Consider the following 26,747-nt stretch of genomic DNA (forward strand, 5'->3'; position numbering starts at 1 on the left):
GAAACATGTATTACAGACCACTGAAAATGCTTCAGAAATAAAAGAAGCGAAACGCGTACGGCAATAAACAAACTGCCTTCAGTTAGTTGCACAGACGGAACATACCTCCACGAACCTATGCTGTGTTGACGACAGCGCCGTTGCACTCACAGCATGCATTCTCTCTCCTCTCTGTACGCTGTACTCATCACTCAAAACTCAAAACTGCCAACTGAAACGGAATTACTACAAGCCATTAAACAACATTTTATTTGCTCCGCCTCAGCTCTAGTGAGCGACGCCACTTGTCGGCATTTCTTGCTGGGTTTGCCACCCTCGTTCGCCACCAGGCGAAGAGACCGGTTGCCATCCCGATCTGTGATGTCCATAGCCGCTCCTCCATGCCCTGCGTCGACCTTTGGTCATTTAAACAGCCCATATCTACGGCGAACCGGCTCCCAGCTGACTTACTTGGCTGCTGGCCACCAACCGACTCACTGCCGTCCTCTTCGCTCCATCCTCACACCTCAGTTTCCGCTGCTCTGGCTTCTATGCCTGCGCCCGTACCTACTAAGACGGAAAATTCGTCCAATCACGACTAAGGCGGCGATCAAATCTAAAGTATCGATTCTTACCGTACATACTGAGTATAGGGCAATAAAGTTGATAGTGTTTCCGTGAGGACTGGTTGCTCTGCATCTATGATAATGATGAAGATAGGCTACATAGCCCGAAACCAGTAATTTGAGATAATAAAACAACGATCGACAAACTAAAAATATGTTTATGTATTAGAAATGTCTTATATACCGACAAATATGTATAGCTTTGAAAATTTATTCTACAATTTCATTAACGTATTTTGCTTCCCGTAAGTATTTAGTTGACGTTTAACCTTATTTCAGGGTTGTGTTATCTCAGTGTGCACTCCGTCTACTACGTACGATCGGAACCAGTCAGTAACTAAGTATCTTGTCCCAAGAAATTCTACCTTATTCAGTAGACTTTCTTGTCCAAGAGCATCAAAACGCCTCTACAGATCTAAGAAAACATCTACGACACCATGATCCTTGTCAAGAGCATCATTCACCATTTTAATAAATAGCCGCTGATCCAGATTATCTACACTTCAGAACCCGATCTGTGACAAAGTTCGGCTGTAATATTAAAAAGGAATCTGCTTCTTCTAGTCTCCAGCTTCTCTCGTGTTTCGATAACTTAACTGCCACAGCGCTGCCTGACTGAGCAACATACACTTTTGCACAGCGATTGCAAGTTACTCTAACTACACCACTGTAGGCCAGTTTACCGCTGAGTTGTAGTTTAACCATGTTGGTGTTGTTGTAAAACGTAGCTCCATAGTTTCCAATCCTTAACATATTTTTCAAGGATTTTGTGAAGTTGCCTATATATATGATAATGTACCAGTTTTTATAACTGGAACACTATTACTTTCTAGTTTGGAGTAAAGTACTGTAGCAATGCAGTAGCAATAGGCGGGCAAATGAAACGAGAGTGGATGCAAACCCTCGTCATGCACACCGCATTGGTTCAGAATGGTCACTATTTAGCAATGTTTTCCCCGTAACTTTTCTTCGTGATTGTGATACATTCTGTTCACACGTCATCACAAGTTCTTCCTCTGTAATGGGAGGAGAAAACTTATTGCCGTCAAAAATATTCTTTTCTGCGTATTGACTTTTATGTGACTATGGAAACGTATAGCGATTCTCTGACTTTGTTGCTCCAAAGAAATTCCATGGAACAAATATTTGTTCAATCTGTCGTGTAATCAGTGAATTCTATTACTGATTACAGACTTTGTCTGTTTTTTCGTAAAATAGACAGATAAGAACGTAAAACTTGCGCTCTTCACTTGCTGTCTTTGGTTAAAATTCCTTTAATCACTGCAAAATTATTTCCATGGTCTTTTTAGTTTCCGTAAAGTAAAGCCTCCAGAGATGTTCCTTAATATACCTCCAACGTATCTTCTACGAAACTTTTAAATGACATCAAACATTTCTTCCACTCACAGTATAAAGTAAAAACCTTGTGAGTCAACTATATTATACTGTCCACTTGTTATTGTACACAGAACTATCTGCCATAGTGGTTTAATGGGGTAAATAGCTGCGTAGATAAAAGAGACTATGCAGTCCGGCAGATAACTATGGACTCGTTTACAACGTCAAAATTTTCTTTCGTATAAAGGAAGTGATCTCTCAGTCTCTTTTAACAAGGTAAAATAAATATCGGCGAAGTAGACCAGTACAGCTGCATCTCCTGTGCATTGCATGGCTAATCAGTTTTCTGCGAACGGCGCCGATCAGACTCGTTAGAAAAGAAGTTATGGGCGCTGTTACCCCTGCTCTCGCTCGGGGGATGGAATAAAATGAAAACTGTTACGTAGTTTCATTTACTACTTTGAGCCTAATACATTAAAGGCTGTGCTATAAAAATCCGGGTAGGTGCGATTACGATTCAGCCACCGATGGCTCCATATATATAGGGCGGTCAGAAACAGTATGGAAACATTGGAAGAGCACTGCAGGTCATGTTGTGCTGAGGATTAATTGTTTAATTGTTAAGAACAAATTCGTTACGTTGTTCTCTTTCCCAATTAATTAGCACTGAAGATGGCCAATCGGGCAGTTTCGCGCACAAATTCAAGTGGCCAGCCAGACAAAATTAGTGTCAGTTGTTCTCATAGCGTAGAAGACAGCGCATGAGACTGGTCAGCCTTCGACTCGGGTGAGATTCTCGCTACAGCCCCATGTCCAATTTTTGTATGTCTCTTTAGTTCGGGTTTAGGAAACCAAACGAAAAACATATTTGTCGACACCGCTCTGGCAGGCGGTTTGAATTTGATGGCGGAATGGCCTGATTGGGTAACTTCAATGCCGATTAAGCTTTAAACTGAGGCAAAATATCAAAATATGTGACATAAATGGCGGTATCTTTTGTTTGCTTCAGCCTACAAGCTGAAATTTTTTGCACCGCCAGGAGCCATAGACCTCAGTATGTGACATAAAATTTGACGTGGTACGTCCCCCCTTTCCCGAGAAAAAGAAGTCGTAGCAGGCTGAGAGACAGACGGATAACAAAAAAAAAATACCATTTTTCTTGTGGTATTATAACAAATTAACCGCCTTCGGACCTTTTCCTTTAGTTGTACTGTGAACCCTTCCATTCTAGGTCGACGGCAAGTACCCTACAGTGTTTGATGAGCTAGTGCTACGAGTGTAAAAAATGAAACGTGGCAGTATCTTTTGACTACATCAGCTTACCAACTTAGATGTTTTATACTGTCAGGGGACAATAGACGACATAAATATCAACTTGTACCTGTTCCTGAGAAATAGCATTCTTAACAGTCGGACAGACAGACAGACAGACAACAAAATGATCCCAGCAGGGTTACGTTCTTAGCGGGCTGAGATACGGAACCCTAAAAACAACACAAATTGAGCTAATGTCACTCAACTGTCCAGGAACTCAGTACGTCGGAAAGTTTGGCACACTACACTAATGGCTGTCGGCCACAGTACAGAAACGGTGTACTTCTCCTTTGTTGTAGAAAACGAGCAATCGAGTAGTACTTATTCAAGTAATTAATCACTGACTCTTTGAAAACTGATTTCGAGGAAACATCACCCGGCAGCTCGCGGCCTGTGAGGGTTGAGACTGGCTGATGACGGACGACGGCCCGCCTGTCTGTTTCAGCGCAACGTGAGCGACGAGAACCACCTGTGGCTGCGCGACATGCGGTTCGAGGCATCGGGCCTGTACTCGTGCGAGGTGTCCACACAGGCGCCCATCTACACCAAGCGCTCCGACGAGAGGGAGCTCGCCGTCATACGTGAGTACCACACAGACTCCGTTGCCGAGGTCGCTGTCGCGAATCTGTGACATGACTCTAGACTCTGAAAGTAGCCTGTTGGTATCCTGGCGGTGGTAGAAATTTTAACCGTCACTATCGCTCCAAAAAGGGTAGGAGATCCAAAATACGTTAAAGCTAAGACACGCTTCTGCTGCTAACTGAAGTGAGATATGAAGCACTTCACCTTCTGCATGCGCAAAGCCCTCTCTCCCCTCCTCTTCTCAGACAGTTAAATATTTCACAGCAAAGCTATCCCCTTGGGCTTCTGCTTGACCACACCCGCGCAAACGAGCAGCCAAATATTTGTGACGAGCCAGGAATTATAGATATCATTGCTGCTCGTTACAGTCACATTAATTTAAGCTATACTCTTAGATTCCTGTCTGACCACGCCACATATTCGAAAATTATTTTATTTCTCTCTTCAATTTCTAATCAGTTATAAATAACCACTAATATTACAGAATATACTTGTATTACAGGCGTAGGAAAGTGTCAAATTTCTAAGTCCCATTCCCGAAGTTTGTCAATAATTTGCCTTATTACAAATATATTATCCTTACACGAACGTCCGTTTCTGCAGCCTGAGTGTGATTCTGCTCTTATTGCTTCACCGACAGATTGTGATATTTGATTAAGAATTTTGCCATGAATTTTATCTTCCATTTAGTAATCTTATTCCTCTATATGTTTACGGGAGGTTAAGCCCTGTCTTCCTTCCTTCCTTCCTTCTTCTATAATTTCCTCTCTCTTTCTTATTGCCTCTCCTATTCGGTTTACTAGCGCATTTAGCATGTACTGATTATAAGAAAGCCTTTCATAAGCTAAAAAGATCTCTCTTATGGTGAATACTGGAGATAAAAGGTTTTCGTAAACACCTCATTAATACCATAAAGAATCCGTCTGTAAATACAGAAATATTTGTAAGTCCAGGTTCGAAAATATCCCATGAAATTTTAGAGAATCAGTATGTTTGAAAAGAGTGCAGACTGTCACCCACTTTATTTAATTTACACATTGACGATGTAGCTATGAAGTGGAAAGATGAAATACAGTTAACAATTAAAATAGGATCCACTAAATACTCTTTTATATGCTGATGACTAGGTAACTATACAAGAAAGAGAAGCTAATTTACAAAGAGCATTGTGCCAAAACGCTATATATTACAACTTAATTAAATCTTCAAATAAGACAAGGATAATGGCTTTCAAAGGAAAGAATCCAGTTAGATCGAAAACAATAACAAATGGGAAAATTGTAGAACAAGTGTCCCATTTCAATTACCTGGGATGTGATATTAGTTTTATCTATGACGAAGAAACGAAGAAGCTATCTGTGGAACAATTGGAATAACTTTGGGAAGAAAAACAAGAAAAGAAACATAAAAGAAATTCTATTAATTATGACTGAACCTACTGTTGTGTATGGTTCTAACAAAACAAGAAAAGTCACGTGCACAGGCAGCAAATGTGAAATTCAGGAATATATAAGAGGCTGTAATAAAATGAATAAAATAAGGAATGAAACTAAAAGAACAGACTTAAAAATCTTTTCAGTTAATGACAAGATAGAAGAGAATAGAATGAAATGGATTACGTTGACAGAAAACTGATTGTCAAAGAAGGTAATGAACTATCGGCCCACTGGAAAGAGAGAAACTAAATAAACACCATAAGAGATGGACTGCTGTCAGAGGCATAAAATTAATGATCACGACAGTTTATGCCAGTCCCTCAAATTCGAAACCTCACCACCACACTCATGTAGTGAGAGCATGTCACACGGCTGATGCTGATCCGTTTGTCAGACAGTGGTGCTAAGCCTGGAGCCTCCTTGGTAGTACTCGAGCAGCGTACGTGGTGGTACGGTAATTCATCCTTTCGCTCCTCTGTCGTCATTCATCACAAACATGATACCACATGACGCGCGTATACATTCTATGGTCAAAAGTATCTGGACACACTTACAAAATGCGGAACTGACCACTAGATGTCAGTAGAAAGGCAGGAACAGCGGAATGGGTCGGGCAGGAGAGCTCACTGACATCGAACGTAGTCTAGTCTTTCGATATCACCTGAGTAACACACCCCTCCGGAAAATTTGAACCGTTCTAAAATTACCCAAATTGACTGTTGTGACGTTCGATGTAGAAAACAGCCAAATATGAAAGATTCAGTTTGTTTTATTTAATTGATGACTTATTTCGGGTTACCTGAACCCATTTTCCAAATCATGCAAATAGACAAAATGTCATATTCCTTACTAGCGTGCAAACCGGTTACGATTGTAGATACACATATACACTACTGGCCATTAAAACTGCTACACCAAGAAGAAATTCAGATGATAAACGGATATACACTGGACAAATATATTATACTAGAACTGACATGTGATTACATTTTCACGCAGTTTGGGTGCATAGATCCTCAGAAATCTGTACCCAGAACTGCCACCTCTGGCCGTAATGACGGCCTTGATACTCCTGGACATTGAGTCAAACAGAGCTTGGATAGCGTGTACAGGTACAGCTGCACATGCAGCTTCAACACGATACCACAGTTCATCAAGAGTAGTGACTGGCGTATTGTGACGACCCAGTTGCTCGGCCACCATTGACCAGACGTTTTCAATTGGTGAGAGATCTGGAGAATGTGCTGGCCAGGGCAGCAGTCGAACATTTTCTGTATCCAGAAAGGCCCGTACAGGACCTGCAACATGTGGTCGTGCATGATCCTGCTGAAATGTAGGGTTTCGCAGCGATCGAATGAAGGGTAGAGCCACGCAATTTGGGTCACAGATCTTAAGAAATCAGTATCCAGAACAACCAGCCCTGGCCGTAATAACGGCCTTGATACGCCTGGGCATTGAGTCAAACAGAGCTTCGATGGCGTGTACAGGTACAGCTGCCCATGCAGCTTCAACACGATACCACAGTTCATCAAGAGTAGTGAATGGCGTATTGTGATGAGCCAGCTGCTCGGCCACCATTGACCAGACGTTTTCAATTGGTGAAAGATCTGGAGAATGTGCTGGCCAGGGCAGCAGTCGAACATTTTCTATATTCAGAAAGGCCTGCACAGATCCTGCAACATGCGGTCGTCCATTATCCAGCTGAAATGTAGGGTTTCTCAGGGATCGAATGAAGGGTAGAGCCACGGGTCGTAACACATCTGAAATGTAACGTCCACTGTTCAAAGTGCCGTCAGTGCGAACAAGAGGTGACCGAGACGTGTAACCAATGTCACTCCATACCATCACGCCGGGTGATACGCCAGTATGTCGATGACGAATACACGCTTCCAGTATGCGTTCACCGCGATGTCGCCAAATACGGGTGAGACCATCATGATGCTGTAAACAGAAACTGGATTCGTGCACCCAGGTTCGTCGTTGAGTACACACCATCGCAGGTGCTCCTGTCTGTGATGCAGCGTCAAGGGTAACCGCAGCCATGGTCTCCGAGCTGATAGTCCATGCTCCTGCAAGCGTCGTCGAACTGTTCGTGCAGATGGTTGTTGTCTGGCAAACGTCCCCATCTGTTGACTCAGGGATCGAGACGTGGCTGCACGATCCGTTACAACCATGAGAATAAGATGCTTGTCATCTCGACTGCTAGTGATACGAGGCCGCTGGGATCCAGCACGGCGTTCCGTATTACCCTCCGAAACCACCGATTCCATATTCCGCTAACAGATTGGATCTCGACCAACGCGAGCAGCAATGTCGCGATACGATAAACAGCAATCGCGATAGGATACAATCCGACCTTTATCAAAGTCGGAAACGTGATGGTACGCATTTCTCCTCCTTACACGAGGCATCACAACAACGTTTCACCAGGCAACGCCGGTCAACTGCTGTTTGTGTATGAGAAATCGGGTGGAAACTTTCCTCATGTCAGCACGTTGTAGCTGTCGCCACCGGCACCAACCTTGTGTGAATGGTCTGATAAGCTAATCAATTGCATATCACAGCATCTTCTTCCTGTCGGTTAAATTTCGCGTCTGTAGCACGTCATCTTCGTGGTGTAGCAATTTTAGTGGCCAGTAGTGTATGAAAGGCAAGTTTTTCTATGAATACCAGGCAGACTTCATGTAGTGCCGGACAGGGACGGCCGAGCATTGCGGAGGGTAGTTGTAAGAAGTCGCATGGAATCAGCGTAAGGAAGCACTCATAAGTTCCAAAGTCTTACCAGCAGTCCTTCTAGCATAATCACTGTGGGCGGGGCGCTAAAAGGAATGGCGTACAGTGGTCAAGCAGCTCTTTATAACTCACACATTTCTATAGCCAATGATAACCGGAGCTTGAGATGACGTAAACGATCCCTGGACATTGGATGACTAGAAACTAATACTTTGCAAAGATGAATCGCATTGTACCCTGTGGCAATCCGATAGAAAGGTTTGAGTCGGTGAATGCCTGGAGAATGTTACCTACCATCATGTGTAATGCCAACAGTGAAGTACGGAGTAGGGTATGTTACGGCACGGGAGTATTTATCGTAGTTAGTGTGTGGCTCTCCTTATTGCACTTAAGGAAACTCTAAAAGCGGAAGGATATAAACCTATTTTGCCACATAGTGTACCGTGTCGGAACAATGATCGTATCAGAATGACCACGTTTCCTGTGATAAAGCAGTATCTGCGACGGAACGGTTTATGGGCAGTAACTCTCCTGAAATGGAGTGCCCTCCCAAGAGTCTCAAACTAAACCGGGTAGTACTCTTTCATAGTGAGTTAGAAGGCCGACTTCGCTCCAGACGCGTGGACATATTACTACATTCCTTGTTTCGGGTCTTCAAAAGAGAGTGGGCTGTCATTCCTCCATAGACATTCCGACACCTCACTGAAAGTATTCCCAGCACAGTTCAAGCAATCATAAATATGAAGGTTGGACACATTCCATAATAATTTCCACTAATACCTGTCCATAGTTTTTGATCAGATAGTGTACATTACAACCACACACGCACCAGAGGCACTGTTTCTTCGCACTGGGCAGTAAATACCGTACAGCTGGTAAGTTGTTACAGAAGCTAAACATTAACAAAATTGTAATTTCCACAGCAGAACAATAAAAAGAGGTTAATGAGCAAACAAATTCTTAACTTAAAATAAAAACACTAAAAGACGAACATCAAACAGCCAGCAGTAGTAACAACAGTGTGAATTTAAAATTAGTGCAATTCTCACACTAGAACGATGATAATGGTGTGAAGTACAGCGAGAAGTTCTTTATATAAATTTCAAAACGACAAAATTACGATATAGGCTTCGAATTGGGTCAGTTACAGAGGAAAACGACATATATAGCAACTTGTAAAGCCGCGCGGGATTAGCCGAGCGGTCTATGACGCTGCAGTCATGGACTGTGTGGCTGGTCCGGGCGGAGGTTCGAGTCCTCCCTCGGGCATGGGTGTGTGTGTTGGTATTTTGGATAATTTAGGTTAAGTAGACTGTAAGCTTAGGGACTGATGACCTTAGCAGTTAAGTCCCATAAGATTTCACACACATTTGAACACACAACTTGTAAATGAAGGGTGGCCGACGGCATCCTTTACAAACAGTCGTTCTTAATGCAAAGTAACAACACAAACAAACGTCCCAGTTTTCGAAATGGGCTGGTTTCATGGCAGGATAAGATCCACACAACTTGTAGGTCAAATCTAGATACCAGCGCCTTTTAAATAGATCACGGGCACACAATACCTATATGCTATTTTGTCGAAAATTGACATTCTGAGCCCACGGCTGTCTACAAAATACAGGCTAATTATTGCAGAGCAGGTAACAGAAACCAGCCACTGCTTATATTGCTATTTATTTATTTAAATAGCGCCGTTTCCAGTTTCGAACCGACAGCTTCATCATCATACAGCTGTTCACGTTCAGATACATTTGTGTCATTTCACATAAAATTTTTCACTTTTTAGTCCCCATACGATGAAATTTCCTTCTTCTGATGGTGCCGCCGAAAATTCCGCGCTATTACGTTCCAGTGCTGACTGCTTGGGTTCATGCAGCAGCTAAAACTTTGTGAAGAACTTACTTTATATGCATGTATACACGTAACCTGAAGCACCATTCACGCATCAAGAAGTTTCGCCACATGGAAGTATGATACAATAATGGCCTAAGGATGGCATGTCTTTATATATCGAACCAGTGACAGAAGCAGTTACACGTACAGGGAGCGGGCAGCCCCTTGCAACAACGTATTGTGCAAGACCGCATGTAGGCTGAGTAATTGGTAGACACCAATATGTGGTTCAGACCCGCTACTGCCCTTGTCTCCTGATCACATATCCTGAAGCGATGATCTTCAACCGGTATACAGGGTGTTTCAAAAATGACCGGTATATTTGAAACGGCAATAAAAACTAAACGAGCAGCGATAGAAATACACCGTTTGTTGCAATATGCTTGGGACAACAGTACATTTTCAGGCGGACAAACTTTCGAAATTACAGTAGTTACAATTTTCAACAACAGATGGCGCTGCAAGTGATGTGAAAGATATAGAAGACAACGCAGTCTGTGGGTGCGCCATTCTGTACGTCGTCTTTCTGCTGTAAGCGTGTGCTGTTCACAACGTGCAAGTGTGCTGTAGACAACATGGTTTATTCCTTAGAACAGAGGATTTTTCTGGTGTTGGAATTCCACCGCCTAGAACACAGTGTTGTTGCAACAAGACGAAGTTTTCAACGGAGGTTTAATGTAACCAAAGGACCGAAAAGCGATACAATAAAGGATCTGTTTGAAAAATTTCAACAGACTGGGAACGTGACGGATGAACGTGCTGGAAAGGTAGGGCGACCGCGTACGGCAACCACAGAGGGCAACGCGCAGCTAGTGCAGCAGGTGATCCAACAGCGGCCTCGGGTTTCCGTTCGCCGTGTTGCAGCTGCGGTCCAAATGACGCCAACGTCCACGTATCGTCTCATGCGCCAGAGTTTACACCTCTATCCATACAAAATTCAAACGCGGCAACCCCTCAGCGCCGCTACCATTGCTGCACGAGAGACATTCGCTAACGATATAGTGCACAGGATTGATGACGGCGATATGCATGTGGGCAGCATTTGGTTTACTGACGAAGCTTATTTTTACCTGGACGGCTTCGTCAATAAACAGAACTGGCGCATATGGGGAACCGAAAAGCCCCATGTTGCAGTCCCATCGTCCCTGCATCCTCAAAAAGTACTGGTCTGGGCCGCCATGTCTTCCAAAGTAATCATTGGCCCATTTTTTAGATCCGAAACGATTACTGCATCACGCTATCTGGACATTCTACGTGAATTTGTGGCGTTACAAACTGCCTTAGACGACACTGCGAACACCTCGTGGTTTATGCAAGATGGTGCCCGGCCACATCGCACGGCCGACGTCTTTAATTTCCTGAATGAATATTTCGATGATCGTGTGATTGCTTTGGGCTATCCGAAACATACAGGAGGCGGCGTGGATTGGCCTCCCTATTCGCCAGACATGAACCCCTGTGACTTCTTTCTGTGGGGACACTTGAAAGACCAGGTGTACCGCCAGAATCCAGAAAGAATTGAACAGCTGAAGCAGTACATCTCATCTGCATGTGAAGCCATTCCGCCAGACACGTTGTCAAAGGTTTCGGGTAATTTCATTCAGAGACTACGCCATATTATTGCTACGCATGGTGGATATGTGGAAAATATCGTACTATAGAGTTTCCCAGACCGCAGCGCCATCTGTTGTTGAAAATTGTAACTACTGTAATTTCGAAAGTTTGTCTGCCTGAAAATGTACTGCTGTCCCAAGCATATTGCAACAAACGGTGTATTTCTATCGCTGCTCGTTTAGTTTTTATTGCCGTTTCAAATATACCGGTCATTTTTGAAACACCCTGTAGGTGGGTGGGGTAATATTCGTGTCCCAGCCTCATGCGGATGACAGATCAGATGATGTGTACTAATCTTCACCGAGGGGAATCCCAGTTGAGAAGAGAGGTACTGTGGTACGACCGCCAGATGGCCGCCATTATAGTGCTGGGATACGTGGTGTTCACTATTCGAGCCATGATAATCAGCTTCCTCGACCGTCGAGTTGAAATCTGTGTAAGGGATTGGTGTTGCGCTGAACTGTTCTTCCATAATGCTCTCTTAGCGAGGCGGTCAATAGTTTCATTATGGAGAGAATCTTGGTGCCGTTTTATCCACAGTAATCGGACGTAAATGCCCAATGTACGCGCATCTGTTATGGTCTCCAAGACAGGCAGGACTTGACTGCTAATCTGTTTATCAATCGCTGGATGTTGTAATTCCTCAAATACACTTTGGGGGCCTGTGGGGATCAATAAGAGCCGTAAAGCTTGCGTGCTTCAATAAATAGCCTACCAGACTGCCGGTAAATCCGCCGTGTAGACAGACGATTGAGATGGCTGTGCAAACATTTGGCATCTGTCGCTAGAGGGGCTGAAGAAGACGTATCCCACGCCTGCCTTTCTTTTAAAGCCATCTGTATACATGCAAGCATGTTCTTGTCAATGTCAGGTAAGGACGTGCTCCAGATCGTGATTAATGTTCATCCTCTACCTGAAATCAAACAGATGTACTTGAACCATAGCTCTCATACACTGTGAAGAAGAGATCATTACACGCGCACGAAGAAAGCAGTAGCCGATTACGTGGCGGTAGCTGCTCTGCTTAAAGCCAACTTTCCTTCTTTACCATACAGATGGCTAAATGACGCAATAAAGGCGACAAATTGAGTACCCCCCCCCCCCCCCAGGGGGCTCGCCACTCTTTGTCGGGTTCGTGCTTGGCTACCACGGGGCCACAGCCTTTGCAGTAATTTTCCCATCTGTTTTGCATGTCTATCCTCTTGATATTCTTTTTCCCCTCCATTGGGGAACATGTCTTGGGATTTATTGGAAATGTTCTGCATTCCGTATCTGACATACGAACAGTCTGACCTTTATTTTTGACTCCCTTTTTCTTTCTTTGTTTCCCATCTCCTCTCGTTCCTCCACTTTGGAGTTTGAGGATCCTCTTTTTCCTTCTTCCTCCCTGTGCGCTCCTGATGGCCGGCCCACGCATCTGACGCATAACTCGTGACTGGGTAACGCGTAGTTCCCAGCCCTGGGTCGACAGGTAGGGTTCGCATGCACCCCATGGGACAGGTCAGGCCCAGGGAGGGGTGACTGCCTGAGCTACAACCTTCCCTAATTGCCGATTGATCCCGCTGTCAGATGTTCCGAAGGTGTGACCTGAGGTGCGAACAGTCACCTAAGGCGGGTGTGCCCCCTTGTTAAGGGAACCCCCAGTTGGAAGGAGCGCACCATTGGAGACACTGCCAATCATGGGGGATATTCTCGCAATGAGTCACTCATCTTTCCAGTCGACGTCCACAAAACATAAACGTAATGACGCTATTGATTCAAAGACCCTTCCCGCTGCACCACAGTTCCCTGTGGCCTCACTTACTGAAGACGGTCCATTCTTCATCAGGGTCAATTCGTTTATTATACAGAAAGGTATTGACGCAGTTGTTGGCTCTGTGAAATCATGCTCTCGTTTATAGAATGGCACTTCGCATTTGGAGACGGCTTCTGATTCTCGAACACAACACTTGCTTGCTGCCTTCCTTATCCACGGCTACCCTGCTCGTGTCGAGACCCACAGAACTTTGAATTCTTCCTGTGGTGTAATTTACACCAGGCTGCTTGACGGCCTAACCAAGACCGAAATACAATCTTACTTCTCCGATCAGGGTGTCACTGCCGTTCATCGTGTTATGAAATAGGGAGATTCTTCCTTAGTGTCTGCCAGTACTCTTTTCCTTACCTTTGATGGGGTGGTGCTGCCGTCCACGCTCTAAGCAGGCTATGAAATTATCACAGTCCTGCCGTACATTCTGAGCCCTATGCGCTGCTACCAATGTCATACTTTTAACCACACTAGAACATCTTGTCGACACCCAGCCAAATGTGTAAGCAGGGATACACACGAGGGCGATTGTCCGCCTCCTTCTCCCCGCTGTAGCAACTGCAATGGCGGCCATGGCGCCTCCTCTCGGGATTGTCTAATGTATCTAGATGATCGTGCTATCCAAGAGATTCGGGTAAAGGAAAAAGTGCCTTACCCAGTTGTTCGCAAACTTCTGGCTAGTCGCAAACACAGTGTTCTTCCGTATGGCACCTATAGTTCTGTTTTTGTTACTTCTCGCTCAGTGAAGGGCATGGCCACGCAGACATGCAACCTCAAATTCGGCTCGGAGGTTGTGAAATCGCCCAGTGTCAAGGTAGCGTCGCCATCCCCCTGTCTCACTGTGCAACAAACCGTCAAACTCTCGCCTCAAGGGGCGATGCCACCGACTTCACATCCAGTGAAACCTGGCGACCTTCGAAGAGCAAGATTTCTCCATTTGTGATGACCAGGTGGACTATCTCACCAATTTATTCTTACTGCTTGCATTTATCGCGAATCTCTTTCCCAACGTAAAGTCCCGAGCGACTGGAAAAAAGCGCAGGTGACGCCTGTATATAAGAAGGGTAGGAGGACAGATTCTCAAAATTACAGACCAATATCATTAACATCGGTTTGTTGCAGGATTATCTAACATATTCTCAGTTCGAATATAATGAATTTCCTTGAGACAGAGAAGTTGTTGTCCATGCATCAGCACTGCTTTAGAAAGCATCGCTCCTGCGAAACGCAACTCGCCCTTTTTTCACATGATATCTTGCGAACCATGCATGAAAGGTATCAGACGGATGCCACATTCCTTGACTTCCGGAAAGCGTTTGACTCGGCGCCCTACTGCAGACTCCTAACTAAGGTACGAGCATATGGGACTGGTTCCCAAATATGTGAGTGGCTCGAAGACTTCTTAAGTAATAGAACCCAGTACGTTGTCCTCGATGGTGAGTGTTCATCAGAGGTGAGGGTATCATCTGGAGTGCCCCAGGGAAGTGTGGTAGGTCCGCTGTTGTTTTCTATCTACATAAATGATCTTTCGGATAGGGTGGATAGCAATGTGCGGCTGTTTGCTGATGATGCTGTGATGTACGAGAAGGTGTCGTCGTTGAGTTACTGTAGGAGGACACAAGATTACTTGGACAGGAGCGATATGAAGTGGGACAAGCATGTAATGGCAGTTGTTGGGAAGGCGGATAGTCGTCTTCAGGTTCATTGGTAGAATTTTGGGAAGATGTGGTTCATCTGTAAAGGAGACCGGTTATAAAACACTAATACGACCTATTCTTGAGTACTGCTAGAGCGTTTGAGATCCCTATCAGGTCGGATTGAGGGAAGACATAGAAGCAATTCAGAGGCAGGCTGCTAGATTTGTTACTGGTAGGTTTGATCATCACGCGAGTGTTACGGAAATGCTTCAGGAACTCGAGTGGGAGTCTCTGGAGGAAAGGAGGCGTTCTTTTCTTGAATCGCTACTGAGGAAATTTAGAGAACCAGCATTTGAGGCTGACTGCAGTGCAATTTTACTGGCGGCAACATATATTTCGCGGAAATACCACAAAGATAAGATAAGAGAGATTAGGGCTCGTACAGAGGCATATAGGCAGTCATTTTTCCCTCGTTCAGTTTGGGAGTGGAACAGGGAGAGAAGATGCTAGTTGTGGTACGAGGTACCCTCCGCCACGCACCGTATGGTGGATTGCGGAGTATGTATGTAGATGTAGATGTAGACTGCTTCAAAACGTTCCATTCCTCGCACTTCCTCTTTACCAACTCGTGTTCCAGTCCCTTGGTGGACTGAGCATGCCGTGATGCAATTCGCGCACGGAGACTTGCTCTCCGCCGTTTTAACCGCCATACTACAATGGAAAACTGTATTCATTATAAACAGATGCGTGCAAAGTGTCGTCGCGTCCTTCGGGATAGCAAACGAGTTAGCTGGCTTTCATTCACTATTTCTTTTAACAGTACCACCCCTTACACTGTCGCGTGGGCCAACCTCCGACGACTCTCTGGAACCAAGATCCGTTCCCCAATTTCTGGCCTGATAGTAGTAGACGATGTAATTGTGGACCCTCTTGCTATCTCCAACACCTTGGGTCTTCGCACTATCACCCTGCCTTCCTACGTCGGAAACGAGCGGAGGAGGTTCGGGCGATACACTTCTCCGAATTGTGAGTGCTACAATGCCGCCTTCACTAACAGGGGGCTCTATCATGCTCTCAATTCATCCCGATCCTCCGGCCTAGAGTCGGACGCCATCCACATTCAGATGTTGCAGCACCCTTCTCTTGCGGACAAGTACTTTCTGCTTAACACGTACAACCGCATCTGGGCAGAGGGCACATTTCCCGGACGCTGGCGTGAAGCCACTGTTGTACCCATACCTAAGCCCAGCAAGGACAAAATCCTTCCTTCTAGCTACCGCCCCATCTCTCTTACCACGTGCGTTATCAAGGTGATGGAACGTTTGATTCATTCCCAGCTGGTGTCGTGGTTCGAGTCTCGACATTTACTAACGACTGCACAGCGTGGATTTCGAGCACGGCGTTCTGCAGTTGACCATCTCGTTACTTTCTCCTCCCATATCATGAATGGTTTTCTGCGTAAATCGCCAGTATGGAGCTCGGCCCTCTCCTCTGTTACCTCCTGGAGCCCACTTTCGCCACTTGTTACGGCGGCTTAACTTCATGCTACTTGCAACTTACCCGGTGGGTGTGAACCGTTCAGCATCTTGGCTTCGTGAAGTGTCCCATGTTAACATTGGCCTTCATTCGCTTGCTAAGGACACTACTCCAGCCTCGGTCTATTTCCTCCAGTTTCACGACCTTCACGTGAAACTTCGCGATAGTACCTTTGTGTACACTGATGAATCTCGGACTGATGATGGGGTTGGGTGTGCCTTCGTCATTGGCAGCCGTGTGTTTCGGTATCGGTCTCCGGCACACTCCTCAGTATTTACAGTCGAGCTCTTCGCCTTGTATCAGGCCACGGTGTACATTCGGCAACACAGACTTTCCAATTGTTTCCTCTGCTCCTCTGCTCAGACTCACTCAGTGCCCTCCAAAGTCTATGTGCGCTGTACACTGGTTATCTCTTAGTGCACCGGGTGCAGGAAAACTGTCACTTCCTCACTCTTCGTGAAACCAGAGTCATGTTTGTGCGGGTCCCTGGTCATGACGGTCTGCCAGGAAACAAGGCTGCTGACGCAGCTGCCAAAGCTGCAGTTCTCGTACCTCAGCCTGCGAGTACCTATATCCCCTCCGATGATCTCTGCGTTGCCGTCTGTCAGAAGGTGGTATCCCTTTGGCATCGCCAATGGTTCTCCCTTCACGGGAATAAGCTTCGGCTCATTAAGCCTCTCCCAGCTCTCCTGCCGTGAGGAGATCATTTGAACTCGGCTGCGCATTATGCACTGCCTTTTTAGCCATCGTCATTTGCTAAGTGGCGCTACCACACAACTTTTTTTTTTTTTACAATTTACGTTCCAGTTTAGGTTTGCCGTCTGATTTATCAACGTTTTGGCGTATGACGCGCGGGCTATCGACCGCGTTTTACTTTTTATCTGCCGAAGCAATATGACGAAGGCCATTGACTTTTTAGTTTGGACCTCCATTTCTGCATGGCGTTTTTTAGCCCTTTCTCCAAGTGTCTGTTTGTTGCGGTCTCCTATTCTGTCCACTGGGACTGACATATAGTCGTTTAACTCCTGTCTGTGTTCGTACTCCATAGTTATGGCTTGGGCGCGTAAGACCCCATTTGTTTTTTGCGCCCTAAAGCATAACAACTACAGACTGAGTAGCTTAACTGCAACTTTTGATACACCTTCTCTTTTGATGACGCTAAGAACATCATAGTATAGTAACTACAAGCATCACCCAAACGAGGACAAGGACAAACATTGACGGCAACACACTTCAACTTTGTACCACAAGTGCACTTATTTTACAACGTAGACGCCAATTATGCCACGCTCTCGGTCCAACGAAAGGTAGTTCTGTGCTAACCATGTATTTTATTTAGAGCAGAGGTGGGTAGCGCAGCTCTTTATTTCTCGTACAGTAGATCCTAAGTGAGATGGACGGAAACAACACTGGGGTTTAACATGCCGCCTACGACGAGAACATTAGACTGGGGAAGGTAATAATGGAGAAGGGAGTGACAAGGTTGTAGCCTTTTGCTCAGTATTACTCAGCCTGTACTCCGAGGAAGCAATGAAGGATGCCAAACAAACATTTAGAAAAGCAATTAATTTCAGGGCATCGTATAAAAATATTCAAGTTTTACCGACGATGTTATCATTTCGACAGAGATGGTAAAGGACTTGGAGTATTGGTTGAATGGAGTGGGTAGTATGACTTAACAACTTAAATCTGATTTCCAACCCATTCGGCCACAGTGCTTGGGTAAGCTAATTGTGAAAGTAGTGTTAGTGATACTTCTTCAGTATTCTTCACATTGCATTCTTCTAAGTAATCACACTGAAGAGTGGGATACTTTATTACGGAATGATGAGGTGAGAAATTTTCTACAGTGGTAAATATTGCGATAATGAATATCAAAATAGCTAGTTCACTTGAAGAAGAATGGCCATTTCTAAGCAGGGCACTTACAGAGATCGTACAGAAAAATATATGTAGAAGGAAACTGTAGAAAACATATGAAACACTTCAGATTATTGATAAAAGGAAGACGTACAGAAACGTTCAGCAACAGACAGGACTGCAGCAATATATGGCACTTTGGAATGAAATAAATAAGAAATGCAGGTAAGCCAAGGCGAAATACTGCAAGAAAAATATGAAAATCGGAATAGGAATGGTCGTCGAACGAACTAATTCATTGTACGGAATAGTCAAAGAAACATTTGGGGAACGTAAAAGCAAAGGCGTCAGCATCAAGAGTGCAAGAGTAATTCTACTATTAAACGTAGAGAAGAGTGTGGAGGAGCACAATGAAGGAAGTAATTTTGAGAACATTTCTGCTGGCAAACAGCGGCTTTTTATTACTTTAAAATGAAGATTTTTTTATCAAAAGCAGCTAACAGTAAGATGGAAATGCAGTCTTCTATAAAAGACATAACAGATCGTTGTCAGAAAGTTGGACTTAAATCACTCTAAAACTGAGGCTATGCATAATAAGTGGGTAGCTGCAGGACAAGTAACACTGAACGGCAACATCCTAAACATTGTTACAGAATACGTTTATCTGGGGCAATTAATTGACACAAAAGGGGATTTGAAAGCTGAAATTTTTCGTCGAATTAAACTCCGTTGGAGGGCTTACGGAAGGAATGCAACAGTTTTCAAATCTAATATGCCAGTCTACTTAAAGAAGACAGTTTTTGATCAGTGTGTCCTACCGGTTTTAACATACGGGTGTGAAACTTGAACTTTAAATGGATTTTTCAAAAGGAAACTTATAACTGCTCAGAGAGCTATTGAAAAGTCAATGTTAGGTCTCACTAAGAGAGATCGACAGAAACGTGAAGACATTCGAGCAATAACAGGAGTAAAAGATGTTATAGAACGGGTAAGACTCTAAAATGGTGGTGGACAGGACATATTGCACGAACGAAAGATGGAAGATGGACAAAATCAGTTTTAGAGTGAAGTCCCAGAGAATAACGAAAACCAGCAGGGAGACCACCTGATCGGTGGGATAAGAAACTCAGGAAAGTTGCGAGCTTCAATAGGCAGAAGACAGCAGCGCACAGAGATGCATGGAAAAACTTCTTACGAATGTATTTAATAACTTAAGGAGGCTACATCTTGTATAGATTTAATTAGCTGGACAACAAATAAATAAATAAATAAACATAAAGTGTCAACGTAAAGATTTTTTTTGAGGTTACCTCTTTCGGTCTGTTTTAGACCATCTTCAGGCCTGATATCATGACAGTAGGCGGTGGCGGTGAACGGAGCAGGCGTTAAGACTCCACGAACACTAACTGCTCGATTCACCTCCACCTCCTACCATCACGGTATGAGGTCTGAAGATAGTCCAAAACAGACCGGAACAATAACGTGGTAACACACCATAAGCCAATAACGATAACAGAAGAGAACTCTGATATGGTAAAATCAAATGTGACTTTTGGAAAATACAGTTTCTGTCAACAGCCTGAAAATCATCTGGGGAAGGGAAATAACATGATTAATATACGTAAACCATGACTCTATACAACAGGAAGAAGCAAACTGCCTGCATGTGGAAAGAGCTAAGACACAGATTTTATTTGACTTATCATATGGAGACGCATCCTGAACACAAAATACGACCCCTTTACATCTGCCGCATAAGCGAAACCATACGTGCTAGCACTGGTCTGACGAGAACTGAGGCCAACTATGGAAGGCTGTGTGTAAATGATCGGGAAGAACGCCCAGTGTCTGAACCAACAGAAATTCATAAATTCATTTGTAGATGCGCATCAGTGCATCGAGAAACGCCTAATTTTTCGACAATAACTGTTCGTTTAAAAGCCTCAGCGAATTTTTGATGTTCAGTGAAGGGGAATATTTTTTAATTTGCCCTTTTCTCATCAGCAAGTGTGTGCTGAATCTGACGATAAATGACTTCCCCGATGGCCTTTCCGATATATTCGGGCAAATATTCTGGGCACCTACTTGACTTAAAAAATAAATGATTAGTGGGCTGCTCGTTATGGGGGAGAGAATACTGAAGCGGGATACCCCGAGAAAAAACAATTTGGAAGTTAGTCTGTTTAAATAACTTTGCTAAATTATAAGAAAGAGGGCCTAAAACAGTATCGCAACTCATAACTCGTGTAGCCTCACATACCTCAGAAGTGGTGGGAAGGTGGGAGGGGGGAGGGGAGTGGCTCAGGTTTCATGGGCCCGTTGACGATAGTTTATTTACGAGGGTTACGAACTGTCTGTTGACGCAACATAAAAAGAGCTTTGTGAGACTTACGATCAGATAGTGCGGACGTCATTGTTAAAATTTCTTCGAAAGTCGAGTTGGTTTGTAGCGTGAGTGAGTCTGGAGATATACCATTAGATGTTCCAAAAAGTATCATAGCAGAGGCGCAGTAAGTGCGAGATTTATCTCTCAGTCAATTTAACGCTCATGCATCGAAGTTGTTGACAGGAATGGTATACCGATGAATGGACAAGACAAGCCAGGATCTGTCAGCTGACGATGAGTTTGCCTTTACGAAGGATAAAAGCACCAAAGAGGTAGTTTGACCTTACGTTTGACAATGGGAGCGAGACTTACGACAAATGAAGGTACGTTCATAGGGTTTGTCGCTATAGGGAAAGCGTTCGACGATATAAAATGTGGGAAGTTTTTTGAAATAGGAAAAGACTGGTAATGCACGATATGGATAATAACCGACAGGGAACAATAAAACTGAAAACCGAGAATAAAATGCTCGGATTAGAATGGGTATCTGGCAGGGAAATTACGTTTTGCACCTCCTGTTCAGTTTGCACGGGAACGAAGAAACGTACACGAGTAATATTAAATTGTTGGGTTAAATGATATCAGTGAAAATTTTAACATACGAACTGCTGTCCAAAGTGAACATGTCCTGATTGTATAGCGTAATGAGCAAAGACTATTAGAGCAAACGAAGAAAGACGAAACTACTGAGTAGTAAAAGAAATGAGATTAGTAACAATATTAACATAAACATTTGAGACCGCGAAGCAGACGAAGTGAACAAACTCTGCTAAAGTGGAAGAAAAATAACCCATGACGGACGAAGCAAGGAGGACAGAAAAAGCAGACGAGCACAGGCAAGAGATGAGTACCAACATCAAACAGTGACCTCAGTTGGAGGAACTATTTTCCGAGAATTTACACTTAGTGTTTAGCAGAGCACTGTACGGAAGTTTCTCATGGACTGTGGGACCACTGGATAAAAAGAGGACAGTAACATCTGGAAAGTGGTTCTTTCAATACACTGAATTGACAAAAGTCATTCGATACCTCCTAATATCGTTTCGGGCTTCCTTTCTCCTGGTGTAGCGTAGCAATTCGACGTGGCATGGATTCAACAGGTAGCCCTGCTGCCTCATAGCCGTCCACAAATGCGAAAGTGTTATCGATGCAGGATTTTGTACACGAACTGACCTCTTGGTTATGTCCCATAAATGTCTGATGGGATTCGTGTCAGTCAGTCCGGCTGGCCAAATCATTCGCTCGAATTGTCGAGTAAAGTAGCTCACCAGCCCATTATACAAATTTAAGATAAAACAAGTCGAAAGGATGGGTCCCAAATTCAGCTTTATTTATAACACCTTTCACCATTTTCAGTCTCTCAAGATATACAAGATTTAGTCAGTTTTAAAATTTTTCAACGTACAAAACATACAATAAGCTGAGTTCACATGAAACTACGGAGTCAGTGAAATGGGCGTTCAGATTAAATTTTCCACAAGAGTTTGTTTTTTGTAATTAAAAATTCGTCAAATTCCGTTTTAAAAATTGCAAAACAGATTAATCAGCCCAAATAGCAAACTGAGAGAATAATGGAATGGGCCTCAAGCTTAAATTGTCAGCACAAAGTTCCTTACACAATTACTAACTTGTAAAATTTAAATTTACAGAAATTTTAAGATACTGAGTAATTAGCCTGATTAATATTAAATTGTAATAATTCATATGATGGGCATTTATTTTAAATTTTCATAAACAAACGACTCCAAGTAAAAAGCAATAACACCAAAGATTCATAACTTTCTCAACAATGAATAATCAGGCGCAGATCCTTCAACATTGAACTTAGGAAAGCCTCTATACAACTGGAGCCCTATCGGAATAGTTCAGAACAGCTAAAATAGACCCAGACGCCTGAATCGGGACTTCCCTAAAACACAAAAAAGTTTACTTCCAGCACCAAAGCATCAAGCATGATATGAACACGGGAGGAGTAAATAGGCTCTAAGGGGGAAGGCAATATAATTTGCAATAGTGCATATAGGTTACTGAAACACAAGATAACTTCAGCATAAATGCAGCGAACAGGAAACAAGAGTATTACTGGCAAAAGTTATCACGCCTTACACCACACCCACATGGCTGGACTGCCAAGCGCAAACCGCACCGCCGAAGTACGGTCCAATGGGCGGTCCCGGCGTTCGTTCAACTCCAAACGTTTTTACCTCAGCGCGAACATAGGTAAATGGTGCCGGTGTGCCCCTGGTACTGACTGATACAACAACCCTTAAATAAATTACGACAGTATTTTGAACTCTGCCAATAAACTGGCAAAGCCACAATTAATAATAATAACTCAGATGGCTAAGATGGCTTAGAAAATTAAGTTCAAGTTCAATAGAAAAAGAATGCAATAAGATAAGATTAGGAAGCAGATCACTGAAAATTTTAACCGCTACTTACTTGTTGTCACATGCAACTAGATCGCCATATACAGCTGGTGTGTACCATACCGATTACACAGGCCCACTATAACCCACATATATGGTCACAGTAGTCTTTCATGGGGGCCAAGCCTTGATAATAACTAAAACAGTTTAAAACAAAATACAGGGCTGCTTAACATTAAACAGAATGTTTAAAATCTCATTTGCCAATCGCAATTTTTAAATGTCTTGCTCATATTTGCGTCAATACACAACACAGTAACTTAAATGTCAATTCTGTTATTTCTTGTGTCTACAGACAATTCATTGCAACATATCAGATGGCACACTGTCATGGCCATTAAAAGTTACAAAACGAAAACAGCACCTTTAAGCCTCATCCGTACTGCAAAAGCAGCAAGAAGATAAACAGTCCGCCATCAGGGACGCCCCAGACCACTTCAGCCACGGAGACAACAATAGCGCCAATCACTTGCCGAGAAACGCCACACACAACTCAAGAGTTCGCTGCCTGCTCAGCCAAACGCTACTCTCTACGCGCCACAACAGGACTCCCTCGCAGCAGGCAAGAAAATTGATAGAGATTAACTTTCTATGATCGAACATAGACCGGACCAGCGGCTACGGTTCAATCTCCCCCACCAAACGTGCAATTCAACACGCCGCTGTGCTGGTAACCAAGGAATGAAGGAGCAGGAACGTAATTATTTCTCCCTTATTTGGGTAACATGGACTTTCAATACCTTACCGAAACCCAGTTTGGGGACTAAGAGATTAACTGTGCTTAAAACCTTCAACACCTCACTTTGCCTCAAAAAGCATGGACCCAGTCTGTGGGAATCCCTAGCATCCCATCTCTCAGCAATATTTCCTACCTTGACCTTTCTCACCTGTCCGCTGAGTATAACGGCCTATAGCGCATCAATTCTATGTTATGCCTGGTTCTCCTCCAATTATGCTGATTCACTCCGAAGTAATTTTATCAGGCAGGAGCTCGTCGACTGACCACAACTTGGCCGAAGGATAGTTGATGGAATACGGGAACATTAAGGTATTGGGAATTGCTTGATCCTACGTTGAATAAAAGGCGAAATTTAGCCAAGGTAAAGATACAGTCCACTTACTCTGAGAGCGATTACGAAAAATTATGAGGACGGACTTAACGTTTCCATTTACTCTCTCATCAAAAGAAGGCTGAGGGTAATAACGGGTAGTTGTGATGTGCTTAATAGCATCACCGAAACAAAATTTCTTGGACTGCCTTTGCACGAAGGCTAGGGCGTTATCACTCATCAAGGATTTTGGTGGCATAAATATAAAGAAGATATTCAACAAATGGTAAATGGACAATGTTGATGTCACTACTCGACTTCGTATCAACCATGTGAATCTGGAGAAAGCGTTGATGTGGCTGTGATATTACGAACCCCTGTTCAAGTACGAGGAAGACCCACATAATCAATAAAAAGTTTTACTCACACTCCCCCATACGCGGCGAACATCCCTTTGCAGTGAAGGGCATATTACATGTTGCTGAATCTTTCCAAGAGTCTTATGGACACCTGAGTGCCCATCTAACAGTGAAAATGAAATAATGAGTAGCGGTGATGGAGGTAGGTAAACAAATATAATTTTGTCTGCCTTCCTTTGGTAACAATGCCCTCCTTTAAAGTGTGCTCTGGCGCCTGTTCCCTCTGGAGTAAATTACCGTTTAACCAATAAAATCAAGATGTCCTGCTCTTGTATCTTCCTAAGATCACCAAAGAGTTCTGTGACCTCAGTTAACATCCTCCCCCCCACCCCCCCACCCCACCCACCCACACATACAGACAAAACACGTAACATATGCTACTACGATCCTTCCTCCTCAAACAATGCGTTAAAGCATCTGCAGTTCGGTTAGCCGGCTCTCTGATGTGCTTGACCTTAAACTGCAATGAGTAAATGCAGACCACCCAACGTGCTATCCGCCAGTTATTCTAGGGCGTGTCAGAACCAAGTTTAAAGCCTGGATATCAGTTTCCAGAACGAACTCGCTATTCTCGAGGTAAAACCTAAATTTTTCTAAAACAAGTAGCAGAGCTATGGCCTCCCACTCACCGAGCAAATACTTGAGCTCAGCTGGTGGTAACCTCCTTTAGGCATAAGGTACTGTATGCAGCTCCCCAAGTTGTTGTTGAAGGAGAACTGCCACTACCCCAGTATCAGATGCAGAAGTCTGAACAATAAGCGGGAGCTCAAAATCAGGAATAGCCAGCACTGGAGTATTACGCAAAGCCATCTTAATGGCTCCAAAGGAGGTTTGATGGCTTCCTCCCCTATTAAATACGTCGCCCTTTCACCGCAGGCTGTTAAACAGAGCCGTTAACTGAGAGAACTGGCTGTGCCAATAAACCTGGCCACCTATTTCTCGTTTCTAGGGGGGTGTGGGGGATGGGGAGTGGGGGGTGGCAACCTTCGTTAATCGTGAGTCCTCTCTTGGTCAATTCTAACCCCATCGCGACTACACGGCCCAAGAAGGAGATCTGTCCATGAGCCAATGTGATCTTAGAGAGTTTTTCGGTGAGTCCGGTTCCCCACAGGCGTGTTGGAACCTCTTGGACGTGTTTCAGATCTTCGGTAAAAGTGGCGCTATAAACCACCACGGTATCTGCGTAGTTGTAAAGCGGTTTAAACTTAAAATTACCGAAAACGTCATTTAAGAGGCGAGACAAAATATCAGCCCCACTAGAAGGTCTAAAAAGTACTCTGTTAAACTCCTACAGATTCCCGTCCGTATAGAATGTGTAACATGGCTACAGTCCTCAGTCAATGTAATCTGATAACAAGCTTGATTCAAATCGAGCACAGTAAAGAAACGCGTACGGAAAAACTAGATAAAAAATTATAAAGATCAGGGAGTGGCACTCATTCGGGAATGAACTTTTGATTCCATATCCTATAGTCCAGCACTGGGCGGCAATCTTCGCCTTGCTCTTTAGGCTCAAGAAATGCGGGAAAGTTATATGGGGATGTCGAGATTGTAATTACCCCATCCCTGAGCATACCGTTTGCCTTCTGACATGAGATATTCATTTTAGGAGGGGTCAATCTATATGTAACTTGGCACACCGGAACATCATCCATTAGTCAGATTTTATACTGAATCTCATTAGTCACTCCCAGCTTGTTGGTGAAGACATAACGGAAACTATCCAAAACGTCTAGAAATTGTGCAGCCTCCCCGGCTCCCAAATGGCTAACATGGAATTCCGACATGGAATTCCGACATGAACACAATGCTATCCGTTCAGAAGGGCGAAATGTAAAGAATAAACTATCGATGAAACACGTCATTGTGCGTCCTGGGGTGCAAGCTGCTGTACGATATGGATCTTTTTCGGATACCATTTGAGAGTGGTTCGAAGTGGACCAAGAGATGCTAACTGTCGTGAAACAGCACGCACACTACCTGACGATCGAGAATTGCGCGCAATGTTGTCTGCCATAGCAACAGCGATTTCATCAACCACCTGCGGTGCAACCAGTCGTCGGTCTCTTCCCGGAGCGACGCTCAGTTCTCCAGTTGATTTGAATT

The 26,747-nt window shown here is 44.0% G+C and overlaps 1 protein-coding gene across 1 annotated transcript in view; it reads left to right on the top strand.

The window, feature by feature from the left end:
* LOC126195687 (uncharacterized) overlaps window positions 1-26,747 on the top strand; it is a 590,609-nt gene that overhangs the window by 527,146 nt on the left and 36,716 nt on the right. The window contains exon 3 of the mRNA XM_049934315.1: window positions 3,703-3,838. Coding sequence (XP_049790272.1) covers window positions 3,703-3,838 — 136 coding nt within the window. The remainder of the gene's footprint in view (window positions 1-3,702; window positions 3,839-26,747) is intronic.

The sequence above is a fragment of the Schistocerca nitens genome, chromosome 7, assembly GCF_023898315.1.
Source record: "Schistocerca nitens isolate TAMUIC-IGC-003100 chromosome 7, iqSchNite1.1, whole genome shotgun sequence".
NCBI classification, from domain to species: domain Eukaryota; kingdom Metazoa; phylum Arthropoda; class Insecta; order Orthoptera; family Acrididae; genus Schistocerca; species Schistocerca nitens.